The following is a 25963-nucleotide window of genomic DNA, read 5'->3' on the forward strand; positions in this document are numbered from 1 at the left end:
AAAATGTTACAACAAACATAAATACTACTATGACGGCAACTGATATGGCATGAACATGTGTACAGGTTAATTTGTAAAATTTTACTAATTTCAGATTTACATAATATGTATAAAAAAATGATTATTATTGTGTTTTATTGTCTATTACTAAGTTATTATATTAATTTGTTAAGTTGCACTAACTTCAGTTTTTATGTAATACAGTAGAGCGTCGATAAGTGGAACCAATTGGGGACTGGGGTCCTTCCAGTTAATGATTTGTTCCAGTTTCCGACTTTGTACGAAAAAATACATTAACCTGTCCGATGTTCAAATTTTTCTCCGTTGCGTATCGCTTCCTGTTGAATTTTTCTCCGTTGCGTGTCGCTTCGTGTCGAATTTTCGTCGATTTTAAGCCTAACGAAAATTTTTATAATAATAATCGAGGCTATCGTATCGTTAAAAATTATTTCTGCATTTTGTACAAACAAAATAAATATATTAAAGAATATAAAAAACATGAAAATTATACTTTAGAAGTAAATTTAGTATCAAAAACATTCGATTCAGCACGACACAGTCCGACTGAAAATCGTTCCACTTTCCGGCCATTCCACTTACCGACGTTCCACTTATTGACGCTCTACTGTACTTATCCCCCTTGTAATGCACTAAAATTCATACAATAAAAAACTGAATTGATTTCAGATTCAGCATAACTAACATCTACACGTTGATCAGCACACTTATTTGAGTATATAAGATTGTTATAATATTATAACATATACACTTTATGTTGCTGAAAACTTACTTTACTTCTTTTAAAGCAGTAAAGTAGTGTCCAATAAAGCAGAAGCATGTCCAATATTATGAAAGAAATTGCAGATTACAAGAACACAAAATTACTGTACAAAAGGGCTCCCCCACAGTTTATAACTTGCTTAGGAACAACAAAGATATGATCAAAATGAAAGAACAACCTGGGGTATACAAGATACCATATAAAAACGATTGATTGGGTTTGAACAAAGAGTATGTGAGTGTCACCACCAGAAACCTCAACAAAAAGCTTAAGGAGCATATGTATGATGTAAACAAGGAGCACTATTCTACAGCACTATCCAGAATAATGCAAACTGATGGTTTGATGGTTGAATGGGCTGAGGCAAGATTGTTACGCTGATGCATTCACTGACTCTGAGTTTTAAAAAGTTTGAAATATATAAAGCTTGAGCCTTATGTAATTTAAACATTTGCCCATAAGGCTCAAGCCTTATGGGCAAATGTTTAAATTACAAGGATGCCACAGTATTACCATCAGCCTGGAAGTATATGATCAGAAATGGCTCGTTAAAATCCGATACACAGCACACAGTTTATGTAAATCTGTTATGTTATTATGGTTAATGTTACCTATGGCAGCAAAACATGGCAGCGCTTCCGGTAATCTCAAACGAGGGTTTCTACTAACAAAGTTCCTAGAGGGCGCTGTGAAACAACCAATCTCGATTTATGCAAATTAATTATCACTAATGTGGATTTTTTCATGTGTAGTGTTAACCAATGACGCAAAAAATTTGAAAAGGCAGCATAATAATTTTTACGAGAAAAGTAAGTTTTTTGCAAATTTTGTTTAAATTACTGAATTTAAATTAGTGAATTATTCAATAATTAATTACGAATTTGAATAAGGTTAACAAAATAAGAATGACTGATAGTGACATTGAAAACAACGATATCCGGAGGAATTGTACCGGTCGTCAATTCTATAAATTGCTTGAATCAAGAGTATTCAAATTTAGGATTAGACCCTATAATAGATATTGGGTTAAAATTTGCAGTGAAGTTAGGTCTTCAACATACTGAGAACATTTGCAGTAAATGTGCAAATACATGCAAATTGCATTATCAACAGATAGAAAGTCATGTGTGATGCGTTGCCAAAAATGCTGGCGTAATAGTTCAGTTTTAGACAAAACGTTTAAATGTAAATGTGGAAATTTTTCGTGAGCCTATGTTTTGACATTTATATGGCACTATCTAGGGTTGGCGTGTACTACAACAAATGCAGCAATAGCATCAGGAATTTCCAAAAAGGCAGCTATCGATTGGTTAAATCATGTTCGTTTCGTAATGCTCGTCTCCTTACATGATTTGACGTTTGAAAATTGGTGAACCTAACAAAACTTTCAAAACAGACGAAACTGTAATCTGTAAACATAAATACGAAAAGGGCCGTAAGATGAAAAGTACTAAATGGGTATTCAGAGGTATTTGCAGGGAAGACAAAAATTGTTTTATATGCCAAGTAAATGATAAGATCAGAAATTACTCTAAATTGGATTATATCTAAATTTGTAACACCATCTTGGAAAAAACCCGAGTCTGTTCCTGCTGCTCTGACATCTAATATTAAGCAAAAAAGTAAAAAGAAAACAGAAGATAAAGGCAATAAAACAGGTAAAATAGTCAATAGAATGGAAAAAAAATGTAATTCATCACATACCGTTGAATCAACCTGGTTAGAAAAAAAAACGTCGTAAAAAGGACAATGTCAAACACTAAGGTGAGTAATTTAATTTTCATTATTTCAATTGAATGTTAGAGTACAATTTATCAATTACCATAAAAACTAATTTTTTAAAATATACTAGTTAGTACGTATTTAATCCAGTCGACATCTTGTTTGCACACGTGCGTGCGCAGACAAGATGGCGACCGGAAGCTCTGCCATATTTCGCTACCATAGGTAACATTAACTGTTATTATTTATATTTGTATTTTAATTTATTTTATATTTTGTTTTATTTTATTTATTTTTGTGAGATTCTGAATATTTTAAGATAAAATATTCTTAAAATTAATAGAAAATATTTCAAAAATTAAATATAATAATTCAATATTTTCAAGGAGAACAAGTAACAAATGTTTCCTGTGTTGACAGTCAGGTTCCTGAGAGAGATTTTTATCTCCCACGACTAAAGGGCTGACTACACCAAAAAGATTCATCATGATACTCTGTCAGATGATCTTAATTCTTAATCTCTATTGGAGGAGGAAAGAGGTATAAAACAGGGATACGTGTGCCAAAATCCGCACACATAGTCTAGTGTCCTCTTATGTTAAATTAGTGCCATACTCCTTTGGATTGAATTTCTGCCCAAAGTACAGAATTGTACATCACATTATAAATGAGGTAATACGTGTATTAGATTTTGTAAATGCTCTCTCATATATCTCATACTACGAACAGGATAGTTAAAGTAGATTTAAGTTTGGAATAGTCTGTTTGTAAACTTCTTTTATTTCAATTTGTATTATTAAATTTTGTTATTCCTTTGCTAACCTGTCTATTTGATTATTCTTTATTTAAAGGATACCTATCACTTACTCACATGTCTCCCCACTCCTAGAATTAAAGCCCTCCTTTAACCCTTCTGGCCTAATTGTTTAATGTTAGTTACCTTGTAAGTTCGATCGTGAGTTAAACCGCAATCTGAAATAATAGTTTAACTGGTATTGGGAATCCTGACGTAGATCGAGATTATACAATCTGGATCTCACTTTTTAGCCATTCTAAGACATTGAAATCGGGTTTAACTGACTTGTGCCGATTAAGTGGTTTTATAGAGTTCCCCCTATAGCCGTTGGCTACTCACATTTTGATTCGTTCAGTTTTATGTATTTATAAGATTTGTTATATATTTTTGTATTTTAATGAAATGGTTGAACCGTTTTAAATTTTAAACTTGTTATCACATATTCGTTTGAATACAGAATGATTGTAAATGTTCAAGAGAATTGATAACCTGACAATGACCTGTTGATCAGGTTGAAAATGTTCATTTAAAGCAGTAAAGTAAGTTCTCAGTAACATAAAGTCTAAGTATATGTTGAAGTATAAGATTGTTTTATAGCTTTTATAACGTTTTCTGTAAGTCCATAATTTACACAGGACTTCTGTAAAAATTACAAAAATTCATAATAGTTGGCATCTTAGTGTATTCACGTCATTAACCATTAATATTACTTTCAGTATGAAATTCATTTGATTCTCATCACATGCTGTAATGATACAGCAAAAGCAACATTAATTAATTTAACAATTAATGAAGATAACAACACAGACAGTAGCAGTATAAATCTGTATAATGGCAGTTGAAAAGTTAAAAATATATAAGGAAATTTTGAGTAAAGAGTCATTAATGTTAAAGGTGTTGACACATCGTGGCTAGCATGGAATGGAATTGTGAAAAAAGTTAAGGGAATAATTTAGAACTGAAAGGATCTAGAAAGTTAATCAAAGCATCTTTTTAATATAAGCAGGCACATGATTAGATTTAAACTAAAAAATGTTCTAAACAAGAAAAAACATTTAAGTAAAAATTCAAACTGCATATCAACTTCAAAGACAGACAAGTTAAGTTGGAAAATGGTCAGTCCTTTGTTTTTAGTTTGTTAATGACTCCAGTTTAAACAGAATGGTAAAGTTAAGATTTTGATATGTAATTAGCTGATAAGTTTGATATTACGTCAATGCATTTATAAAGTTGAAACTAATTTACTTAATATGAACTCACCTCCTGAATGGGATTGAAATCAGGATCGTTTAAATTGCGAAGAAACCACAAAACACCAGGCCGAAGAACTTCTCTTAATAAAAGAATAAACGATGCAAAATAAAACACATATACCATTCCTACCAACCAGTGAATGAACATCGAAGTGCCTGGAGCAATTTTGAAACTTTCTTCTCTGTCTTGTAAACTAGCATCCAACATTGTCTGAAAAAAGTCATTTCTTAAATGATATTTAAATTTTTTTTAAAATTTAAATTAATTTTTAAAAATATGATTTAAAATTAATTTTACTACCAAACATAATTTAATTCTGTTTTTTAATAGATCCGAACTATAACAACATTTTCAAGCTTTAATGAATACACTGACTACTGTCAATATCTCTGTATCATATATTAGCTCTAGCATGTTTCAAACTATAATAGCTCATTGTGAAAAGCTGAACTAAATTATCATATTCTAAAACTACTCATATACTTCGCAAACATAACATATCATTTAGGCATTTTTTATAAAATTTACTGTAATATGCATATAGCCAGCAAAAATTGCTAGAACACAGAGTCTGCACCTGCTAACAAATTCACTTTAAACAAAAATAAGGAGACATTCAAATATGACATTAATATTGGGGAGGAAGGAATATATATGAATTTTGTGACAGATTAAGACAGAGTGGGGGCGTTAGTGAAATGATGATGTCCTAAAAATTATTTTTTAAATGTTTTTATTTGAAATTATTTTTTTACCAAAATAATTATGCAGAAATATTTTGATCAATAATCACACAGCTAGTTAATCACTTGCTTATTTAAATATTGAACTGGTCAATAACTCCATGCAGTTTTTTGCCAATAGATAGAGTTAGATGTTCTGAAAAGCGATTACAGTTGATTCCAGTTATTAGCCCAGTCAGTAGGACATGCAGTGTATTTGGACAAAAACATTCAACAACAGAATCAGATCCTATAGCACAAGCGTAATTTACTTTGCCTACTGGCCCCGAAGTGCTGCTTAGTAGCTCTGCTGGCACAGTAGTTTTCTTCGAAAACTAAACAAAAGAGAGATAAATTTGGATATTTCAGCTTTTACATATGTGACCTTTGTCTGGTTTCCTTTGTCAACTGTCAATCATGAGTAAGAAACACAAGAAACCTTTTAAAAGTGCAGGCCTTATCTTCTCCTTTTTCACTCAATCGTGTCAAATTGGATCGACCACTCGTACGGACTATACCTTTCAACAAGGTGTGTACTGGTTGGTGGAAGATAAGCAGCAAGACAATTCAATATTACTTTGGTCATTCTGGTTTCAAGCACTTGGACTCGGCAATGCAAGCAGTGACAGCAGACAGCTTCAAGAATGACTTTAACGCAGAAGTGCAACAAGTCCATCAATACAATGAGTTTTTACGGGTTGACAACTATTTTTAATGCAATGAATAAAATTAAGATTCAGAAGACAGGATTGTGGTAAAACATCAAAAGATCTCAGAAGGCCAAGAATGTGACGAAGATGACATTCCTGAGCCTGAGTCAGTAACAAGCTGCAATGCCAGAAAACTGATCGATGGACTACGGCACTACTTCATGATGAAAGGCAATAAAGGCAATCCTTGTCCACGTGGATATCTGTGCAGATTTTGTTTTGCTGCAGTCAATCAAAAGACGACGTCAGGTCACACTAGACAGATTCCTATAATAAATCTGGTAAGAACTCTTAACCATACTCTGTAATAGAGTAAGAACGATGCATGTGAAATTAAAGATTAGCAAGAGAATCTTCCCATTTTCTACATTGTACTGCAATGATCTTTTTTTTGTACAGAAATAATTTCTTGTCATTATGATAGTTTTATTTTGCTCAGATGTTTGTTTTATTGGTGAGAACACACATGTGAAATCTGGAAGTTAAGAACCTAAATTTCTAAATTATTTCACTTTTGTTATACAACGGCTTAATCAACAAAATTCCGTAACTGAGAAAATGTTGACCCTTGACTGGCAACAATCGTCCCCTAACTGTCAATAAGCCATTGTTCCCTCGCAGCAGGTAGATCAACTTTCACGATAATTTTCAGTTGGCATCCAAATTTGTCATTTTGTTTTGAATCCCAGGAACACTTATGGCCCTAATTGTAATCCACTGTCGATCACATGACAGATTTTCTCATCAAGAATCTATAAAAGATGCTTCCTTCCCCCCCTAAGTGCTCTCCAATCGTCTCTCCATTACGAAGTGCACTGCACCGTCAACCGAACCTGAAAGTTTCTGAGTTTCTAAGTGCCATTGTCCAGTCTACGAGTTTCTAAGGTTCTAAGTGCCATTGTCCAGATAACGAATAACGGACATTCACCGGCTCCGTCTATTACGGAATTCATAGAGGTATGAACGAATATTTGTAAACTCTCTCTCTCTCGATACCCCTTTCACTTATATGACGGTAGAAATGTAGTTTTATTCGTTTCGATTTTAATAAATCTTGTTTTGTTATAAAATGGTGTCTTTCTTGACTGTCGGCTTCGCCTTATCGTCGACCCATCCTTCCTCCTCCTCCACTCGCATGATGTGTAACGCACCATCAACGTAACGACCATCCTAGACAAGTGAGCGAGTCCGCGACCCGTCACCGAAAGGGAAGATAAGACTTCCTCTTCTCTACCCCAGGATCTCACACACATTAACATAGCTTTTAACATAACTTGTTATATTGTATCTTAATTACATAACTTACTGGGATATTCGTTTAGTAGCCCCAAAAAGTTCCAGTCCCAATGCCATGTTATTAAGTGGAATCAACTGTATTAGTAAATCTTGAAAACACACAACTGTTTTACAAGTGACATTTCACCAACACTTGCCAAAAAAAAAAAAAAAAAAAAAAAAAAAAAATTGAAAATTAGTTTCATTTTGTGAGTGTCAGTATTTGATAATAAATGAACAAATATGCATTTTTGACACATTATGCTTTTTCATTTTAAACAAGCAAAAACACAGAGCAATCCTACAAAAAAAGTGTGAGGTTATGATAAGAATGCGATGAAAGAACGTGTGTGCAAGAAGCGGTTTGTGTACATGTAGACTTTTGTTATAAATAAGTCCTAATATAAATCCTATTTATAAACAAAGGTCTACGTGGACCATATAAAAACAAAACTGAAATATTAAGGAAATATAAGCACAAAGAATTAATTGATGTATTGTGTTGAGAGTAACAGCAGTTACTCCATGCCAAATAAAAATGTCACTGACTGACTATATATACAGAAATCAGAGTTGCTGATTTTCAGGGTCTGATTTCTTCATTCCCAAATGCCTATAGTAATTCCAAATATCTTGTTCAAAACATATAGTAGTGTGTCATTTATCCAAATCAATTGGGGACTGGGGTTGTTCGGATAACCGATTATGTACAAAAATTATATTAACCCAGGGCTTTCCAAACTGTGCGTCACAATGCCCTGGGGCGTCGCAAGACAATACCCACAGGTCACCTACATGCGACGTAATGAGTGAGTGCGCAGTGCATGTGGCTCTTCCATTTTCTTATTCTTTTGTTCAGTCTTTTGTTTTTGTCGATTATAAGCGTCGATAAATCAGTGTTTTGATTTCAAGTGTGTTGTGTTTAATTTATGCATTGTAAAATGGATAACCTTATTCAAATAAATAGAAAATGTGTCGAAGACTCAGAAAAGAGTACAAAGAAGTGTAGATATTTCAAAACTTCAGCCCCAATTAGAGAAGTTATGCTCAGAAAAGCAAGCTCATCATTCTCATTAATTGTACTGTTATGTTTTCTAATAAATAATAATTATTAAGATTCTATATCCTTTGGAGTTTTCTTTGAATAATAAAGTAATTTTAATGTCTGCTAGAGCTACACGTAAGTATCTTCTTTCAGAAGGGCGTCGCAAAAAATTACAGCCTGTAAAGGAAGTCACAGTATAAAAACGATTGAGAACCCCTGTATTAACCTATCTGATGTTGAAATTTTTCTCCGTTGCACGTCTCTTCGTGTTGAATTTTCGTCAATTTTAAGCCTAACAAAAATTTTTATAATAATAATCGAGGCTATTGTATCGTTAAAAATTATTTCTTTATTTTGTACAAACAAAATAAATATATTGAAAAATATAAAAACAAAAAAATTATACTTTAGAAGTTAATCTAGTATCAAAAACATTCGATTTGGCACGACACAGTCCGACTGCAAAGCTTTCGGTTAACCGACGTTTTGGTTGACCGGCTTTCGGATAAATAACACTCTACTGTAATTGTTTTTTCAGGTAGTGTTCAATAGTTTAATTTTCCCGTAAAGAAGTTGCCAAAATATAAGCAATCAAAAAGTCAAAAATCACCCCCAAAAAAATCTATTTTCTTTTTCATCCAACACTGCAGAGGCTCCTACAGAAAAAGCTACTAATTCTAGAAAGCTTAAATTTTAAAGTTAAGCCTCTCTCATTACACTGGGAAACAAAGTTAAAGTTTTTTTGGCACACAAATGAGATACCTGATCCTAATAGAATTTTTTATGCTGTTTTCAAATATATATATGGTTTTTCTCCATCACATCTGTTTTTTGTTTTGTGACAGCCAGTTTAAATGTAAAATATACCATATATTTCCGCAGGTAAGACGACAGTTCAATCATAAAAAAAGGCTCCCAAAATCCGGGGTCGTCTTATAGGACAGATACAAAAAAATTAGATTAAAATTTATATAAATTAAAACAATTATAAAAAAACGGACAAACTGTAATTATTTACTAGTAGAGAGTAGGGCATGTCCACAAAATAGAATAACCCACACGACGTTTTTGTGAATAGTCAAGTGATTTGAGCATTACCCGAATGCTCAAATCACTGCAAATGTTTGCAATAATAGCAAGGCAGAAAATAAAGTTTGTTCATTCAAAAAATTACGAATAGGACATAATTCCGTATATGCTACACAGTATTATTATCCAGATAATGATTGCTGATCTAAACTAAATTCATAGGCCATTGATAGTTTGCGGGTTGTCTTATAAGACAGATATATGCTAAAACTATAAAATTTTGACAAAAATTTATACCTCGTCTTATCTGTGGAAATATACGGTATTTATTTAGACAACGTGCATACACTTATTTATTTACCTTGTCTAAAATGGCAAGATGTGGAGTTTCTGCTATGTTTGGCATTTGGAAAATACCTCTTAAGTGTCCAACAGTAATCAGCATGCATTCTTAAATTCCACTGGTGCAGATACCTCTTTTCCATCATAGAGATGTCTTGATGGAAACGCTCACAATGTTTGTCACTGACAGCACCAAGATTGTCGGGGAAGAAATCCAGATGAGAATCCAAGAAATGCATTCTGATAGACATATTACATCCAATATCTTTGTAAGGTTGTAAGAGCCCATTCACAATTTTGCAGTAATTTGGAGCTTTGTGATTATCCAAGAAATTTTGTCCAACATCTTTGAATGGTTTCCATGCTGACCTTTCAACTGCATTTAACATGCTTTCAAATTTATCATCTTTAATTAAAGTTCTTATTTGTGGGCCCAGGAAAAGCTTTCATTTAGCATTTACATTTAGCATTTCAGCTTTCATTTAGCATTACGTATACAAAGAAATTTTTCCTTCAAATAATGAAATCCAGCATTGTTTACATTCATTGCCTTGACAAAGTTTTTGAAAAATCCTAACTTTATATGAAGTGGAGGTAGAAGAATCATGTCAACATTGACTAATAAGGCATGAATGATATTTATAACAACTAAAAATATTTAATTTTCATAAATAGAAGTGTTGCTGGTAAATCTTTTTCTGTTTATTATCTATAGTTATAAAAATAGATAAATAAAAAACTCACGCCAAAGTTATATAGTATCTTGATAATTAGCACTGAGTTTGGCGTTAATTCAATTTTTCTTATCTTGCAAGCACTTTCGACAATTGTAAGTTCATCCTCAGGTGAGAAAAAACGAATTTGAAGAAATAGAACATGCAGAGTGTTGTTCCAAGTAGAAACCGGAAAGTTTTCTTGGCAATTTTTAAATTTTAACATTCGGTAATTCCATTGGTAACGTGCGATGAGCTTTTCCAGGCATTCGAAAAAAACTTAAATCCACACGATTGGTAGCACATGCGTTGAGAAGCAGTCGTGCTGATTGTGCGATGCTCAGTGCATTTGGTTGCTTAGACGCTGGTATAAAGTAACCCATATTTCAGGCAAGTCAAGTGTGGGGATGTTGCATGCATCTGAAGTCATTGTGAAGAGTGCTTCCCAAATAAATGTCATCCTTCTATTATTACAGTTCTTGAGCAATGTTGTTTTTGACCATAGTGGGTTATAGACTTGCTGTAGAACTTTTCTAGTGAGCTCTGTAGTTTGTCTTCCCTTGTTTATATCCTCCTGATGTTCTGCGATACAAGAAGTGAGCATTCTTGTCGTTGCCCCTATGTACATACTTCTCTATTATCCCCATCATTGGATTTTCTAGTTGCACCGCATATATTCCCAATTTTTCTGAAACGTTGAGTTTATCTCGATCGTTGCATACACTCCTGCGTAAGCTGGGTAGGGGAGTTAACGGAAGTGTAAAGTTGTACCGCCGGAAAATATGGCTAATAAGTATAGATGGTGCGCCTAATTATCAAGATACTACATCTATAGTTAAAACTTGTAACATTTTGTAAAGTGTTAGGACTGTAAAATTAAATATATAAGTGAAAAAGAAACAAATGAAAAAATAACATTATACCAGACAAATGTTTGACATTTCAAGTCTGAGCATAAAAATAATTCTGTTAACTCAAATATTTTATTTACTAAAAAATTGCAAAAAAAAATTGCTTGCAAGTAAAATATGTTTGAATGTAGCATTCTCTTTGTTTTACTTAAGGTCTTGAATACCTGTAACTCTTTGCTGACTAAAAAGTAAATCTATTAACAGGCCTCTCAATCTTTTAACTCTGCTAAAAGCAACATATGAAAGATTAGAAGTTAAATTCTATCACCTGTACCTATATTTATAGCAACTTTATCCATAGTTATCCCTTGTACTTTATGTTTAGTTAAAGTATGAGTTACAAAGGAAAATTTTGCAAAAAACTTTACTTAGTGGCACCATCTGTTATGATAGGCCTAACATACATTTTAGCTATTAGTAAATATATTTCTTTTTTTTTTTTTGGTTTTCCGTCGGGTGAATAAATTTATTTTTTACAAATAGAAGACAAAGTCGCTCCAAAATTTAGACGATCACCATTTCCTCTGATGTTCTAGAACAGAATTAGACAGCTGGACCTTCCTTTATAGGCTACGTGTTTTTAAAGGAACTTTTCAAAGAGTAGGCAGTTGCGTAGCCTATAAAGGAAGGTCCAGCTGTCTAATTCTGTTCTAGAACATCAGAGGAAATGGTGATCGTCTAAATTTTGGAGAGACTTTGTCTTCTATTTGTAAAAAATATATTTCTTTTATTAATAACTATTTATTTATTAAATCAAATTTGTCCAAATACTATACAGCACAAATTTATCTAGTATACAATCATATTCTAAAATTTCGAAGTGATCATATTTTTTAATTCTCGATCAGCAAAGTACATTTTTTTCACAACAGAAGACTGCGCATCAACAAAGACTAGTTATACAAGTCTTAGTCAGGACCATCAAATAAAACATACACGTATGAAAAAACATATAACAAAGACTTTACTATACATATACAGGTACTCCTCACTTTACGATCGAGTTCCATTCCGACGACTATGTCGTTAAGCGAATTGGTCAATAAGTGAGGAGCTTGCACTGGAAATATAGGATCGTTGTAAAATTATACAAATTATGCAACAAACTTCAAATTTATTCATAAAAAGACTATTATAGTATGCACAAATCTATTATAGTACACTTAGTGCACATTTCACCATTTGCCACTAACCGACACTCAAGCCAGGAAAGGGGATTCCCCGAATTGCAGGTCGAAACTCGATTGGTCGTAAGTGCGAGTGATCATTAAGCAGATAGGTCGTAAAGTGAGGAGTACCTGTAATAATCTTATAAAACTATAATTTGTATTTATAAAATAAACTTACCAAAGAACAAATGTCTAGCCACCAACCACACACAAGTGGAAACACTCCTATTTCGACAACTGATAAAAGAGAAACTTTGACAACAACATAGCATAATCCTAATAATCTTTTCGTCTTTTTTAGTTTAATTAATGCAGCCAAAGCATGAAGAAACACCAATGCAATGCCTATTACTACATATCCACAGAGAGTTGTAAGAAGTCCCTCAAACTGAGTTGCAGCCATCTATAAATTTTGTAAAATATTAATTTTTAGAAATATTTTATATCATCATCATCTTATGATAAGAATATTCAATATATTTTAAATTAAAATACTTAATTATTATTAATAAAACAAAATAATTTTCTGAAATCCTCTGCTTAAATTATTTCAAGTAAATTAATAAAAAAACATTCTATTAGTTTAATTAAAATTATATCATTTGGATTTGATTAAAATTAATTAAACATTATGCTTTTGTTTTCTTAACCTTGTCCAACATTGTTAAATTGATTGTGCTTTTAACATTTGTTCAATGTTCTTTTTATTAAAAAGTTATCATCATATAAATGTTTATTCCAAAAAAGTCAGAAATTTGCTATAAAATCCGTAAACAATAATTAAATGCTTGCCAAAGAAAAAATAGAGAGTTCCATTTGGAACGAATAATGTAAAAGCCTGAAGATGGTTTATACAAGTAGGCCGAAAACGTTCGGAATAAAGAAAAAACTCGGCAAATATAAATCAGGTGTGTTTATTAATATAATAATAGTGCCGAGAAAAAGACAGATAGATAGAAAAAGTAAACTTAATTTAACACATGGTAACATTTCATTAACTATAAATAGCAAGTAAAAAGAAATATTCATTATAATAATATTTTTCTTAATTTTACAGGATTTAGGCATAGGAACTCTCTTTATTTCTTAAAAAATGACATATGCATTTCGGGTTGGTATATTTAACCTACCCCTCCTCAGTGCTAATTTTTCAAAAAACATAAAAGAGAAGGTATAAATCTCAGCACATGACACAAATACATTAAACGATGTCACATTTACTTACTCTTAAAGTAAAAGTTGTGTATGAGCTACCACTACAACAACACATCCAACCATTTGCTTTCCATTTAAAATGCACTTGAAGCAGTCCAGATACAGGGGGATTTAGGCATGTTATTGCATTGTTCTCTAAATTATGAAACGTGTTAGTATCAATCAAAAAGTTAAATAACATTTGAAATTAATTATAAAATATTTCATAATTAATTTCAAATGTTATTTAACTTTTTGATCGATACTAACACGTTTCATAATTTAGAGAACAATGCAATAACATGCCTTAATCCTATAAATTATTCATTTTATTTCATTTTATATTTATAAAATTTCATAGTTAACAAAATGTTGTTTATCATTTTTTAAATTGACATAAATTATTATTTTATTTGCTATTTTTTAAGAAAACTCCTAAAATTTATTTTTATTATAATTTCAATAATTTAAATTTCATGATTGTTGAAAATTATATGTTATAAATTACTAGCAGGTAAGCCCGGCATTGCTCGGGCAAAAGTAACGATAGTGAAGATTAAGATTATTACATTACAGTCACAAAAAAAAAGTAATTTCATCAACAAACTAAGTTTTTCTAAAGAAAGGTAGAATTTGAAAATCGAATGTTCTAATATTGTTCGATTTTCATGACGTGTTCTGATTACATCGTTCGATTTTCCTGAAAGGTCAAGAAAAACCGAACTAATCTGTTTAAATTTGAAAATCAAATATGTTCCAACGTTCACAAAATAACACCTTTTACTTATAGCTGAGATAATTTTTATTGAGAAAAACTAACGTTTTCGGCTTACTCAATAAGCCATCCTCAAGTTTTAACTTTCGAAAAAAAGGAACATTGTCGTTCCATTAAAAGAATACATTTGTTTGAAAAAATTCAAAACATTAGTAACGGACAAAAAGGAAGAACATGGTAATATAAATAAATAAATATATAATAAAATCGTTATAGTGGGAATAAGAAGTAAAAGATGAAAAATAACAAATGAAAATAAAAAATGATTCCACTGGTGACACTTTTAAAAAGAATGGCAGATTATCGAGGAATGATGCCAAAACAAGCTAAGACAAGCCTACAAGTTCGTGATACATTTCTTAACTACGAATTTCCAAGCCATTGGTAGGCTGTCAGCGTCCCTCGCATTTATGCATGCTTCTTTCAACTTGCTTTTATAGATTTCAATTTTTTCTGCGGTACTTGCTAACGTTGGAGAGCTCAAGGGTTTTACAATATCCGCTTCCTCCCATTTAATTACCGAGCCTTGGGTCTGCGCATATTGCGAAAGTACTGTTGCGTTGGATCCTTTCCTGACGTCATACTTGTGCTCTTTGAGTCTTTTCCCTAAACTTCTTGTTGTGACTCCTGTGTAATCTTTTTCGATACCTAGTTCAGCGTTCTCGTACGGGATTTTGTATACTCCTGCTCTATCTTCCTTCCTAAAGCGATCTTTATCATTCCTTAAGATTGTGTATAGGTTCAGAGCTCTTTTTAGAACCATTCTGGTCTCCTTGTGATTTGCAATTTCTTTCATAATGCCTTTTGAATTCTTGTTGTAAGTAAACTTTGTGATTTTACTGGGAACGTATTTTGAACCTCTTGTTGTGCCCATCTCATACTTTTTAACTAATCCTGCTATTGTGCCTTTCTTATATCCTAGGGATTCGGCCACTTGCGTGATTCTGTCGATTTCCTTATTTCTATTAATAACGTTGTCACAATAGATATAGGCCCTTCTGATAAGAGCTCGGAATGCTGCCAGCTTGTAATAGTACGGGTCGTTAGAATGCGATGGAATATAAAGTGGGCTGTGTGTTGGTTTTACGTACACGTTGGTGGAAAAATGCCCTTCTTTGAACACGATATTAATGTCTAGAAAATGGATAGCAAGGGAACTCTTTTGTTCTATTTTCAATTTTAGGCCATCATTGTTGTTGTAGAGCATCGTCCACGTATCTCTTGATACGTGGACGATGCTTCTTATTGTATGGAGGAATAATAGTATGATAGGCAAATTCGTAGAAAGAGTAAACAACAACAATGATGGCCTAAAATTGAAAATAGAACAAAAGAGTTCCCTTGCTATCCATTTTCTAGACATTAATATCGTGTTCAAAGAAGGGCATTTTTCCACCAACGTGTACGTAAAACCAACACACAGCCCACTTTATATTCCATCGCATTCTAACGACCCGTACCATTACAAGCTGGCAGCATTCCGAGCTCTTATCAGAAGGGCCTATATCTATTGTGACAACGTTATTAATAGAAATAAGGAAATCGACAGAATCACGCAAGTGGCCGAATCCCTAGGATATAAGAAAGGCACAATAGCAGGATTAGTTAAAAAGTATGAGATGGGCACAACAAGAGGTTCAAAATACGTTCCCAGTAAAATCACAAAGTTTACTTACAACAAGAATTCAAAAGGCATTATGAAAGAAATTGCAAACCACAAGGAGACCAGAATGGTTCTAAAAAGAGCTCTGAACCTATACACAATCTTAAGGAATGATAAAGATCGCTTTAGGAAGGAAGATAGAGCAGGAGTATACAAAATCCCGTACGAGAACGCTGAACTAGGTATCGAAAAAGATTACACAGGAGTCACAACAAGAAGTTTAGGGAAAAGACTCAAAGAGCACAAGTATGACGTCAGGAAAGGATCCAACGCAACAGTACTTTCGCAATATGCGCAGACCCAAGGCTCGGTAATTAAATGGGAGGAAGCGGATATTGTAAAACCCTTGAGCTCTCCAACGTTAGCAAGTACCGCAGAAAAAATTGAAATCTATAAAAGCAAGTTGAAAGAAGCATGCATAAATGCGAGGGACGCTGACAGCCTACCAATGGCTTGGAAATTCGTAGTTAAGAAATGTATCACGAACTTGTAGGCTTGTCTTAGCTTGTTTTGGCATCATTCCTCGATAATCTGCCATTCTTTTTAAAAGTGTCACCAGTGGAATCATTTTTTATTTTCATTTGTTATTTTTCATCTTTTACTTCTTATTCCCACTATAACGATTTTATTATATATTTATTTATTTATATTACCATGTTCTTCCTTTTGTTTTTATGTATTTTTGTATATTTATTTATTTATATTACCATGTTCTTCCTTTTTGTCCGTTACTAATGTTTTGAATTTTTTCAAACAATTGTATTCTTTTAATGGAATGACAATGTTCCTTTTTTTCGAAAGTTAAAACCTGAGGATGGCTTATTGAGTAAGCCGAAAACGTTAGTTTTTCTCAATAAAAATTATCTCAGCTATAAGTAAAAGGTGTTATTTTGTGAATTAGACTAATTATTGGCTGAGCTAGTATCTGCTTTATGTTCTAACATATTACTCTTTTTCTTTTTTCTTTTTTTTCCAGCGCCAGTAAATCTTGCACGTCGCTTTCTCTTGTTCTCCATTGTTACTTAACACTTCCATTGTTACTTAACACTTTGGTACTTAAATCTGGTACCCTAACTGTGCACCAAATTTCAACTTTTAACTCCTAACCGTTTTAGCAAATATTAAGATTATTACGTTATAGTCAACCTTACCCATTTTCACAGAATGCAAGAATTGGGTCCTCCGTGTTTCCAGACTAATTACAGAATTTTTAGATAGGACTAAAAATATGTTCGATTTTCCACAAAAACGAAAAAAACTGCATCTGTGTCTTGCACGTCGCTTTCTCTTAACACTTCCATTGTTACTTAACACTTTCTTTCTTGATGGAAGTGGTAAGCCTTAATCCTGTCTCTCCCGTGGGAGGAATTTCGAAAAATCCCTTCTTAGTGTGTGTTCTCATGACGTACCCGAACTATGTACCAAATTTCAACTTTCAACTGCTAACCGTTTGTGCTCTTAACATTTCCATTGTTACTTAACACTTACGTTGTTACTTAACATTCCCATTGTTGATGGGAGTGTTAAGACTTCCCCCCCCCCCGTGGAAAGGAATTTCGAAAAATCCCTTCTTAGTGTGCGTTCTTGTAACGTACCCTAACTGTGTACCAAATTTCAACTTTCAATTCCTAACCGTTTGGGCTCTGCGCTGATTATTATTATTATTATTATCAACTCGTCTCGATTATATATATAGATTATAAATCACAAAATAGTTACTTTTATGTATTTTCAGTTTTGTATCTGTTTTGTAGATATATACTTCGTTTTTGATATGAATTAAATATCATTTATAATGTTATCTGTGGCCAATATCTAAGGGGCTGTCCATAAATTATTTCTGCATTTTTCCTCAAATTTTTACTTCCCCTCCCCTCCACTGTTCCAGTTTGTCCAAATTTCCACAACCCCCTCCCTCCCTACTTTGGATGTCCAACAAAACACAAATCCTCACAAAACATTTATCACTTTGTTATATGAATAACAAAACGCATACTGTATAAAATTTAATGAAATAAAACGGACATCCACTGAAGTTCAATATCTCCCCTCCCTGTCCAACTTTGTCTGACTTGTCATAACCCCCTCCCTCTCTCCAGTGTGGAAGTCATTTATGAACAGCCCTTAATCAAGTATATTTATTTTTCATTTATTTCACATACAAAAGGAAATTACAATTGATATCCTGCCCCAAAATAACACCCATAAAGGATTGAAATACAAATACCCTGTTCCTCCAAAAATATTTAGATTTTTCTGTAGAAACATTAGCCCTAATCTCTCATGTCTAGCAGCAGAGCTTTCCTTAAATGAGCGCTTCTTGTCCATGAAGTTTGCTTGTAATGCAACATAGCTGTCAGTGATTTTATCCCATAAATTCTTCCAAGTCACAACCTCTTGAAGGCTAGATTTCATGAAGTTTCTATGCTGATTTCTCTCCATTCTATTTTCAATGTAGTCATTGATTTCTATGTGCAAATGGTCTTTGAATGGCTTGTTTATTAATTTATTAATATCAAGAGTCTGGAGATAGGCAGTCATTCCTGCTGGAATCATTATTTTATATATTTTCCCTTCTGCAAAGAAGTACTTTATGTCTTTAGTGCAGTGAGTGCTGGTTGAATCCCAGACTAACAGACCTCTTTGGCCACTTCACAAAACAAGTGGTAGCATTAAATTGACTCATTTCCTTATAACTGCTTGTGTGCACATGACCTTTTCGATTTCAAGAACATAAATACCTGAAACACGTTCAATCTTATCTTTCTTAGTCTTAGTGATGATTAGAGGCAGGAACTTTCTTTCCAACCAGATGAATTGCAAAAATACAGGTAACATGTGCATTGTTGTAACCACTGGAGCAAATGTAGATTGATGAGGCACCCCTCTGATCAATTGTCATTTGATATCCTTGACCCATAAGCACTGCATGCAAGTTTCATCCATAGCAATCATGTTGGAGAGTTGGTATTTAGAAAAGTCAATACTATCAACAAAAGACTTGAATGCAAGTGCACGTTTAAGAACTTCAGTATCTTCCAGCTTGAACAGCGTTGTTGATCTTCTTAGAGACAACTCGCATCACTGAAGGAAGCTATCCCTCCAGTGTTATGATGTTTTGAATTCTTCTGGGAATATGTCTAACTGCAATGCCATTGCAAGAAAAAATGCTTGAATATCAACCCTGCAAACAACCCAAACCTTGGCTCTTCTGTCAGCAATCCATTTACAGACAATGTCTTCTAACTCAAAAAATAATGGTTGCCAATCTGATTCACACTTGCACTTAGCATTTCCCTCATCCATCTGTTGACTGAGGTTACTGTACTCTGATCACCATTTTCGGACCATTCGAAGATCCAACATCTTCTCTTTGCAGAAAGCTGCGAAATTTATTCCTGCAGTTAGATCAAGCAAGTGATACATCAGTAAATTACTTGGGCCTTACCATCTCATCCAAATTTGAGGAAATAATTATCAAGATATACAAGCAGCTCACTTTTCAACCCATATGTAAAGACATGTTTCATTGCAGTATTTATAGGATAACAAAATTAACTACAGTTTACAGCAAAATAGTTATGATATAATGTAGTCACTGTCTTACGGCAATAACAACTTTTTATTCAAAATTTCAAATACTTTTGATAGCTTACAACTATCCTCATCGGACTGATTCTATTGGAATCAAAAATCAAACTGAAAAATATTTTCCATATTTGAAGAAAACAAAAATGTAACAGACAATTTTTTTAAACAGTTGTATTTTTCAGTTTTCAAATTCTGTACATTCTATTATTCAAAATTTCAAGTATTTCTGATAGATTACAAATATCCTCATCAGGCTATAATTAAATATTAGAAATTGATTAATTTGACTAGAGGTAGGCAGTTATGCTGCCATCTCGTATTAAATTTAAATGACCAGTTCCAAATTAAATTTTAAAAATGTCTAAATTAAAAATTATTTATTTATAATTATTAAATTTAATACAAAATGGCATCATAACTGCGTACCTCTAGCCAAATTAATTAATTTCTAATATTAAGTTATGACCTCTACTAGCCCAAGAATTTGGCATAACATTTGGCATAATGGGCTATGGTTGTTGATGTTTATATATAATATGTCTGAACACAAGTTTGGAAAAATGTGTGATCACAAGTGACATTAAGATGCTAGCGGAACAAGTGCTAAACACAGATTGAGGTAACACGTGCACAATTTGGGACTTCTCCTCTCCTTGTCACTTGTTATGCGAAACATCACTCATTAACCCTTTCTTCACAAGGGTACCAATCGGTCGGTATCCCCCATTGTTAAACAAAACTTCGAGGGTACCGATTTGTAGGCACTCTGTTAAAAATAGATTTTTATAAAATTTATCGACAACAGATGTCAGCACTTGACGGCAGCGTCTTGTCAAGTGCTGTAACAAAAAATATGTTTCACATATTTTTTTCCAGGTGGTGTTTTGTTCACTTAAAAAATTTTAATTAATGCTTTTTTTTCTTTAATTATTTTTTCCTGATAATTTTTTATTTCATTTTTAGCATATTCATGCAATAATATTACTATAATAAGTTCATTCAGCTAATAATAAGTCAACGTGTTATAAATATTTAAATTGCGACCTTCAGTTCTGACATTTTATATACTTTTTATTTCTTATTTTAATTGAAAACATCAACAAATGTTACATTACTACTACTGGTAATCATATGTTTATTACAAAAATTTATATTCTTGTTCGATATGAAGTGAATAAAGTATATTAGTTCATTATATTAGTTGATAGCAGAATAAAGTTTTGATTTCAAACAAATGTTTGATATAATGCATGATCATTTCACAACGAAATGAACGTACATGCACGTGTTATAAAGAGTTGTACAAAACAATATTCTATGTCTTTCTGGCTCATTGCCAGCAAAAAACTAGGTAACTAGACAATGTACATTTCTCTCTCTCTTAATACTGAAGATATTTGTGCAAAAGCAGCTTTAGCCTTTTTTATTCTGTTTTTAACTTCATAATTACATCTGCTATCCTCAGTTATCCACCTTTCTAGATACTTAAACATTTTTACTTTTTCTATTTTCTTTCCATCCGACATAATCTTTACATCTGTGTTTTCTTCTCTTGAAATTATCACAACTTTCGTTTTGTTCACATTTATTTTCATTGGTATCTTGGCCACTTCTTTCGATCTATTTAGAATTTTCTCTAACTCTTCTTCTGTGTTACATAATAGAGTAATGTTGTCAGCATACCTAATGTTATCAATAAGATGTCTATTAATTTTTACACTTTAGTCTAAATTTAGTAAACACCCACAGGAAAGAAATAGCATCAGGAATAAACTTTTTAGAAACATTTTATTTCTATAATGAGCAATTATTTATTGTGACATCACAATGCCAGACTGCAATTTTTAATCATATTTTTTAATTTATTTAATTTAAAATATATTCCCTCTATTTCAAATTAGTACAGTAAAGCGTCGATAAGTGGAACGTCGGTAAGTGGAATGGCCGGAAAGTGGAACGATTTTCAGTCGGACTGTGTCGTGCTGAATCGAATGTTTTTGATACTAAATTTACTTCTAAAGTATAATTTTCATGTTTTTTATATTCTTCAATATATTTATTTTGTTTGTACAAAATGCAGAAATAATTTTTAACGATACGATAGCCTCGATTATTATTATAAAAATTTTCGTTAGGCTTAAAATCGACGAAAATTCGACACGAAGCGACACGCAACGGAGAAAAATTCAACAGGAAGCGATACGCAACGGAGAAAAATTTGAACATCGGACAGGTTAATGTATTTTTTCGTACAAAGTCGGAAACTGGAACAAATCATTAACTGGAAGAACCCCAGTCCCCAATTGGTTCCACTTATCGACGCTCTACTGTACTGTAGTGTCTTGTCCCTGTACATCATACTTTTCTGTTAGCAATGGAGTCGTGCTGGTCATCTATTAACTGCTTCCAGGGGAAAAGTTTTGAATTGAAATAACATGACTTCCGGGTTTACATCTGAAGTTCATATGTAGTTAATTGGGGCCTCTTGCCTCTAAGGTTTCCATATCTGGTCTCATTTTTCATCTATCTAACTCTATTCTCAATGGGAATTTATATTCTCAGTGGAAATTTATAGGTCTACAATTTTTTCAAATTGCTGCCCAATAACATTATTTCTATAAACCTCACAGTGTTATGTACAAGACTTAATTATCATATCCTTAACTTATCATGACAGATTTTGTGAAAATGAAAGTTCCAGTTTTTATGGAAAGCTATTAAATTTTATACTGTTTTTTTTTTGTTTACAGTTACAGTATTTACCAGTAACTCTGTTTTTCATCTATTAGTCAGTCATCTTTGTGTACTAGCTGCATGCAATAAATTTTACAGATGTAACCTTGTATGGGCAATAGCCTATACTCAGGTTTTAGGTACAGTAACACACTTCTTAAAACACAAATTAAAAAATACAGAACAGATTTTATTTATTTCTTATAAAAATTTAATAAAATTAATTGCAATCGATTAGGACAGAATTTTAGATGAAGTCAATAATTTTATATATTTCTAAAAAATTTAATTTAATAATAAACATTAATTATTACAAAACTCAAACTATAAGACTTGTATTAATATTAAAAAATTTTTTAATTATGTAGAAATATACTTACAAAATCCTTTAATTTCATGCCAACAATTGTGAAATGTCCAATGTGATAAGGACAGAATGCTGTAAATTAAATGTTTTAACTCTTAAATAAATAAATAAAAAAACAAGTTTGATTATATAAAAGTATATTACTTCTCCACAAATATCATATAGTTAGACCAAAATAAAACTGCTTTCTTAAAGTTTAAAAGCATTAATATCAACACTAGCATTTTCAAGCACATCCTTCCAAACAACCATTGCTTGCTCAGAAACACTAGAACTTTTAATTAACCTTAAAGCATTAAATTCCAAGCAATTTCATTTTGATCTAATATGTAAATTTATTTATTTTACAATTTAATTAAAATTAAATAATTAAAATAATTTAACAAAAAATAACATACAGAAATAAATGAATATTATATTATTATATTTTATTAAAATGAATTTTTTTTCAATGTAGTTTCAATATTACATGAAGATATGTAATTGATGCATGTGATATTGCAAAGGATTTGTTTATGACCTTAAACAAATATACACATTAGCCAAATGTCTGGGTAGCATAACTGATAATGCATTCACACGGTAAGTGAAAGTTGCAGGTTCGAGTCCTGCTTCGGGCTGATTCTTTTCTTCCAGTTAAATCTAGATTATTTAATTGAATATTATAATTATTGATTTTAATATGAGATGGCACCTAACACCTCACTCTAGTGCCAAATTCATTTCTAGTTTATCGTCATTATATCCAAATCTCGGCCCGATCATTTACGGCAGTGGTAGGTGTATATTATGACCTTAATCCTACACAAATTCCTTGGAGAGATATAGCCAGAAATTACCACTGTAACTTTGAATTTTGAAAATTATTTTTCTTCTTTTCCATTTATAATGTTAAGTCACCATCTAGATATCAAATATAATACAAACTGATTAACAAAGTGGGCTGTTAGCCATATTTTTAAATCCTCTTTAACATTCTTGTGTATTTCTAAGAGTATTTGCTTTCTGTCTCCTTTGTGTTTTTGTGTTTTTTTTTTATTTTTCTTTACCCTAGTGTTGGCAACTTAGGCATGTTAGAGACCCCTGCATGCTAAAACTGATAAAATGAGATAAAAAGGAGAAATAAAGTAGTCCAGAAAACATAAGTTTGAGTCTGTATATGCTGAGACTACAGAGAAGTAAAGCCCGGTGATAAAAAAAAAAATTAGAAATTTTTGGCTTCTTCGACTAGAACTGTTAAGAGAGAGTTGCTTCATTGAAAAACTTGTAATCATCGTGGAATTAGGAATTTTCAGAGTAAATCTGTAAAACCTAGTACGTACAGTAGAAAAGAAAGATATTGTGAGTACAAGTTTTATATTTTTTAGATCAGTCAATTGGTCAATATTCTTCAAGGGCAATCTTAAGATCACATGGAAATCTCTACCATAAAGGTTCTGCATTGCCAATTTCTTTATAAAAAACAAATCATTGTCCTCTCTTCCTTTCTTATCCTTAAACAAAAAACTATACTGTCTTTTGGCATTAAGATTTTTTATTGGTGATAAAATAGCAAGTACTTTGGGCAGCTGTGTGCGGGCTATCCCATATGGTTACCTGCACTGTCGACTCTCTCCAAAAAGTTTGTTTTGAGGTGTTAGAGCATTCTCCCTATAGTCCTGATCTCACTTTGTCGGACTATCACCTGTTTGGTCCCCTAAAAGAAGTGCTACAAAAATAAAAATTCATATCTGATGACAATGTTAATACAGCAGTGCATTCATGGTTCTCAGCTCAGCCAAAAACATTTTTTAATGAAGGAGTAGAAAAACTTGTGGAGAGATGGACAAAGTGTATTAAAAAGCAGGGCAATTATGTTGAAAAATGATATCTTTGATTTGCTGAAGGTTGATTATAATAAATTTTACAGCCATAAAGCAGATAATTTTTTGACTTACCCTTATAGTTATACTTGGTAATACCTAGATTGGTTTAGGCTAGACTTCTGATATTATTATCTTGATAATCTGGTCAGTTTCTGATTCTTGTGTTATTCATATAACTTTGTTACCACCATTTTATCATGAAACCGTTAGAAGACACTATTTTAAAAGAAGGCAGCTACCAACTTGGTAGAATCATGGATCTTTGTCCAGAATACACTACTAATGCCATCCAAAAGGTTGAGCAGATGGAGGTCTGTGATGGAGGCTTTTTGGCACCTTAAACCAGGCTTATAGTATTATCAGCAGTGCTGTCTTTAGAACTAAGGGGCCCTGGCCTAGAACCAAGATGGAGACTCTTAAGAAAACAGAAACAATAGTATATTACAGACCTAGGGATGCATCATTTGTTTCCTCCCATGAAGTATATACAATTTTTCGCCTCCCTGTGTGGAAAGAAAATTCCACTTCCTGGCCTTCTTTCCGCACAGCAGGAAGAAAGTACTGTTATCGGCCAAGGTGTGGTGAATAAAAAGTATCAAAAATTTTTTAAGTTTTCTTACTCTAAAAGTAACAAAAATTATTATTTTAAAAATTAAGTTAATATATTATTCATTGAGTTTTTAATTTTAATCAAACTTCAACTGACCTATTTATATTACCTTTTTATATTTGTAACTTGATTACTTTTGGATTAGGGAGCCCCTACAGCCTGAGGGCCCTACCCTAAAGACGGCACAGATTATCAGAGAGTTAAGGGCCCTCTATCAAGGGACTTTACATAAAGCCATTGAGGACATCTCCAAGATGAATAATAAGGTGGACTGTAAAATATCAGAAGGATGTAAACCCACTGTGATATTAGTGAATGTCCCCAAATCTATTAAGGACAAAGAATTCACTCAGATGTTATTTAATCGAAATGATGTTTTGAGAAAATTAGACAAGGGACAAACTTGTAAAGAAATGCAAAATTCACACCTCTCTAACAAGGAGCAACACAAAAGTGAATTAATGGCACATCAACCTCACAGTCTCCCCATATATCCATGAAATTCTGATTGCCAAAAAACATGTCTCAATGTCTTGGGCTTCCATTACATCTCTATTGTCCATTGTTACAAATGGTATGGCTACAAACATGGCTATTGATTATGATCAGAGAGAGTACTGTACTCACTGAGGTGGTGCTCACAGATACTCTAATTGCAATCAGATAGACAATACCCCAACAATGCACCAACTGCAA

General features: G+C 32.5%; 1 protein-coding gene across 1 annotated transcript in view; it reads right to left on the reverse strand.

The window, feature by feature from the left end:
- LOC136990837 (E3 ubiquitin-protein ligase MARCHF6) overlaps window positions 1-25963 on the reverse strand; it is a 199383-nt gene that overhangs the window by 72821 nt on the left and 100599 nt on the right. The window contains exons 11-13 of the mRNA XM_067289284.1: window positions 22806-22864; window positions 12648-12872; window positions 4560-4763 (exon numbers count right to left, since the gene is read on the reverse strand). Coding sequence (XP_067145385.1) covers window positions 4560-4763; window positions 12648-12872; window positions 22806-22864 — 488 coding nt within the window. The remainder of the gene's footprint in view (window positions 1-4559; window positions 4764-12647; window positions 12873-22805; window positions 22865-25963) is intronic.

The sequence above is a fragment of the Centruroides vittatus genome, unplaced genomic scaffold, assembly GCF_030686945.1.
Source record: "Centruroides vittatus isolate TY-2023 unplaced genomic scaffold, ASM3068694v2 contig_1343, whole genome shotgun sequence".
In the NCBI taxonomy this organism is placed as follows: domain Eukaryota; kingdom Metazoa; phylum Arthropoda; class Arachnida; order Scorpiones; family Buthidae; genus Centruroides; species Centruroides vittatus.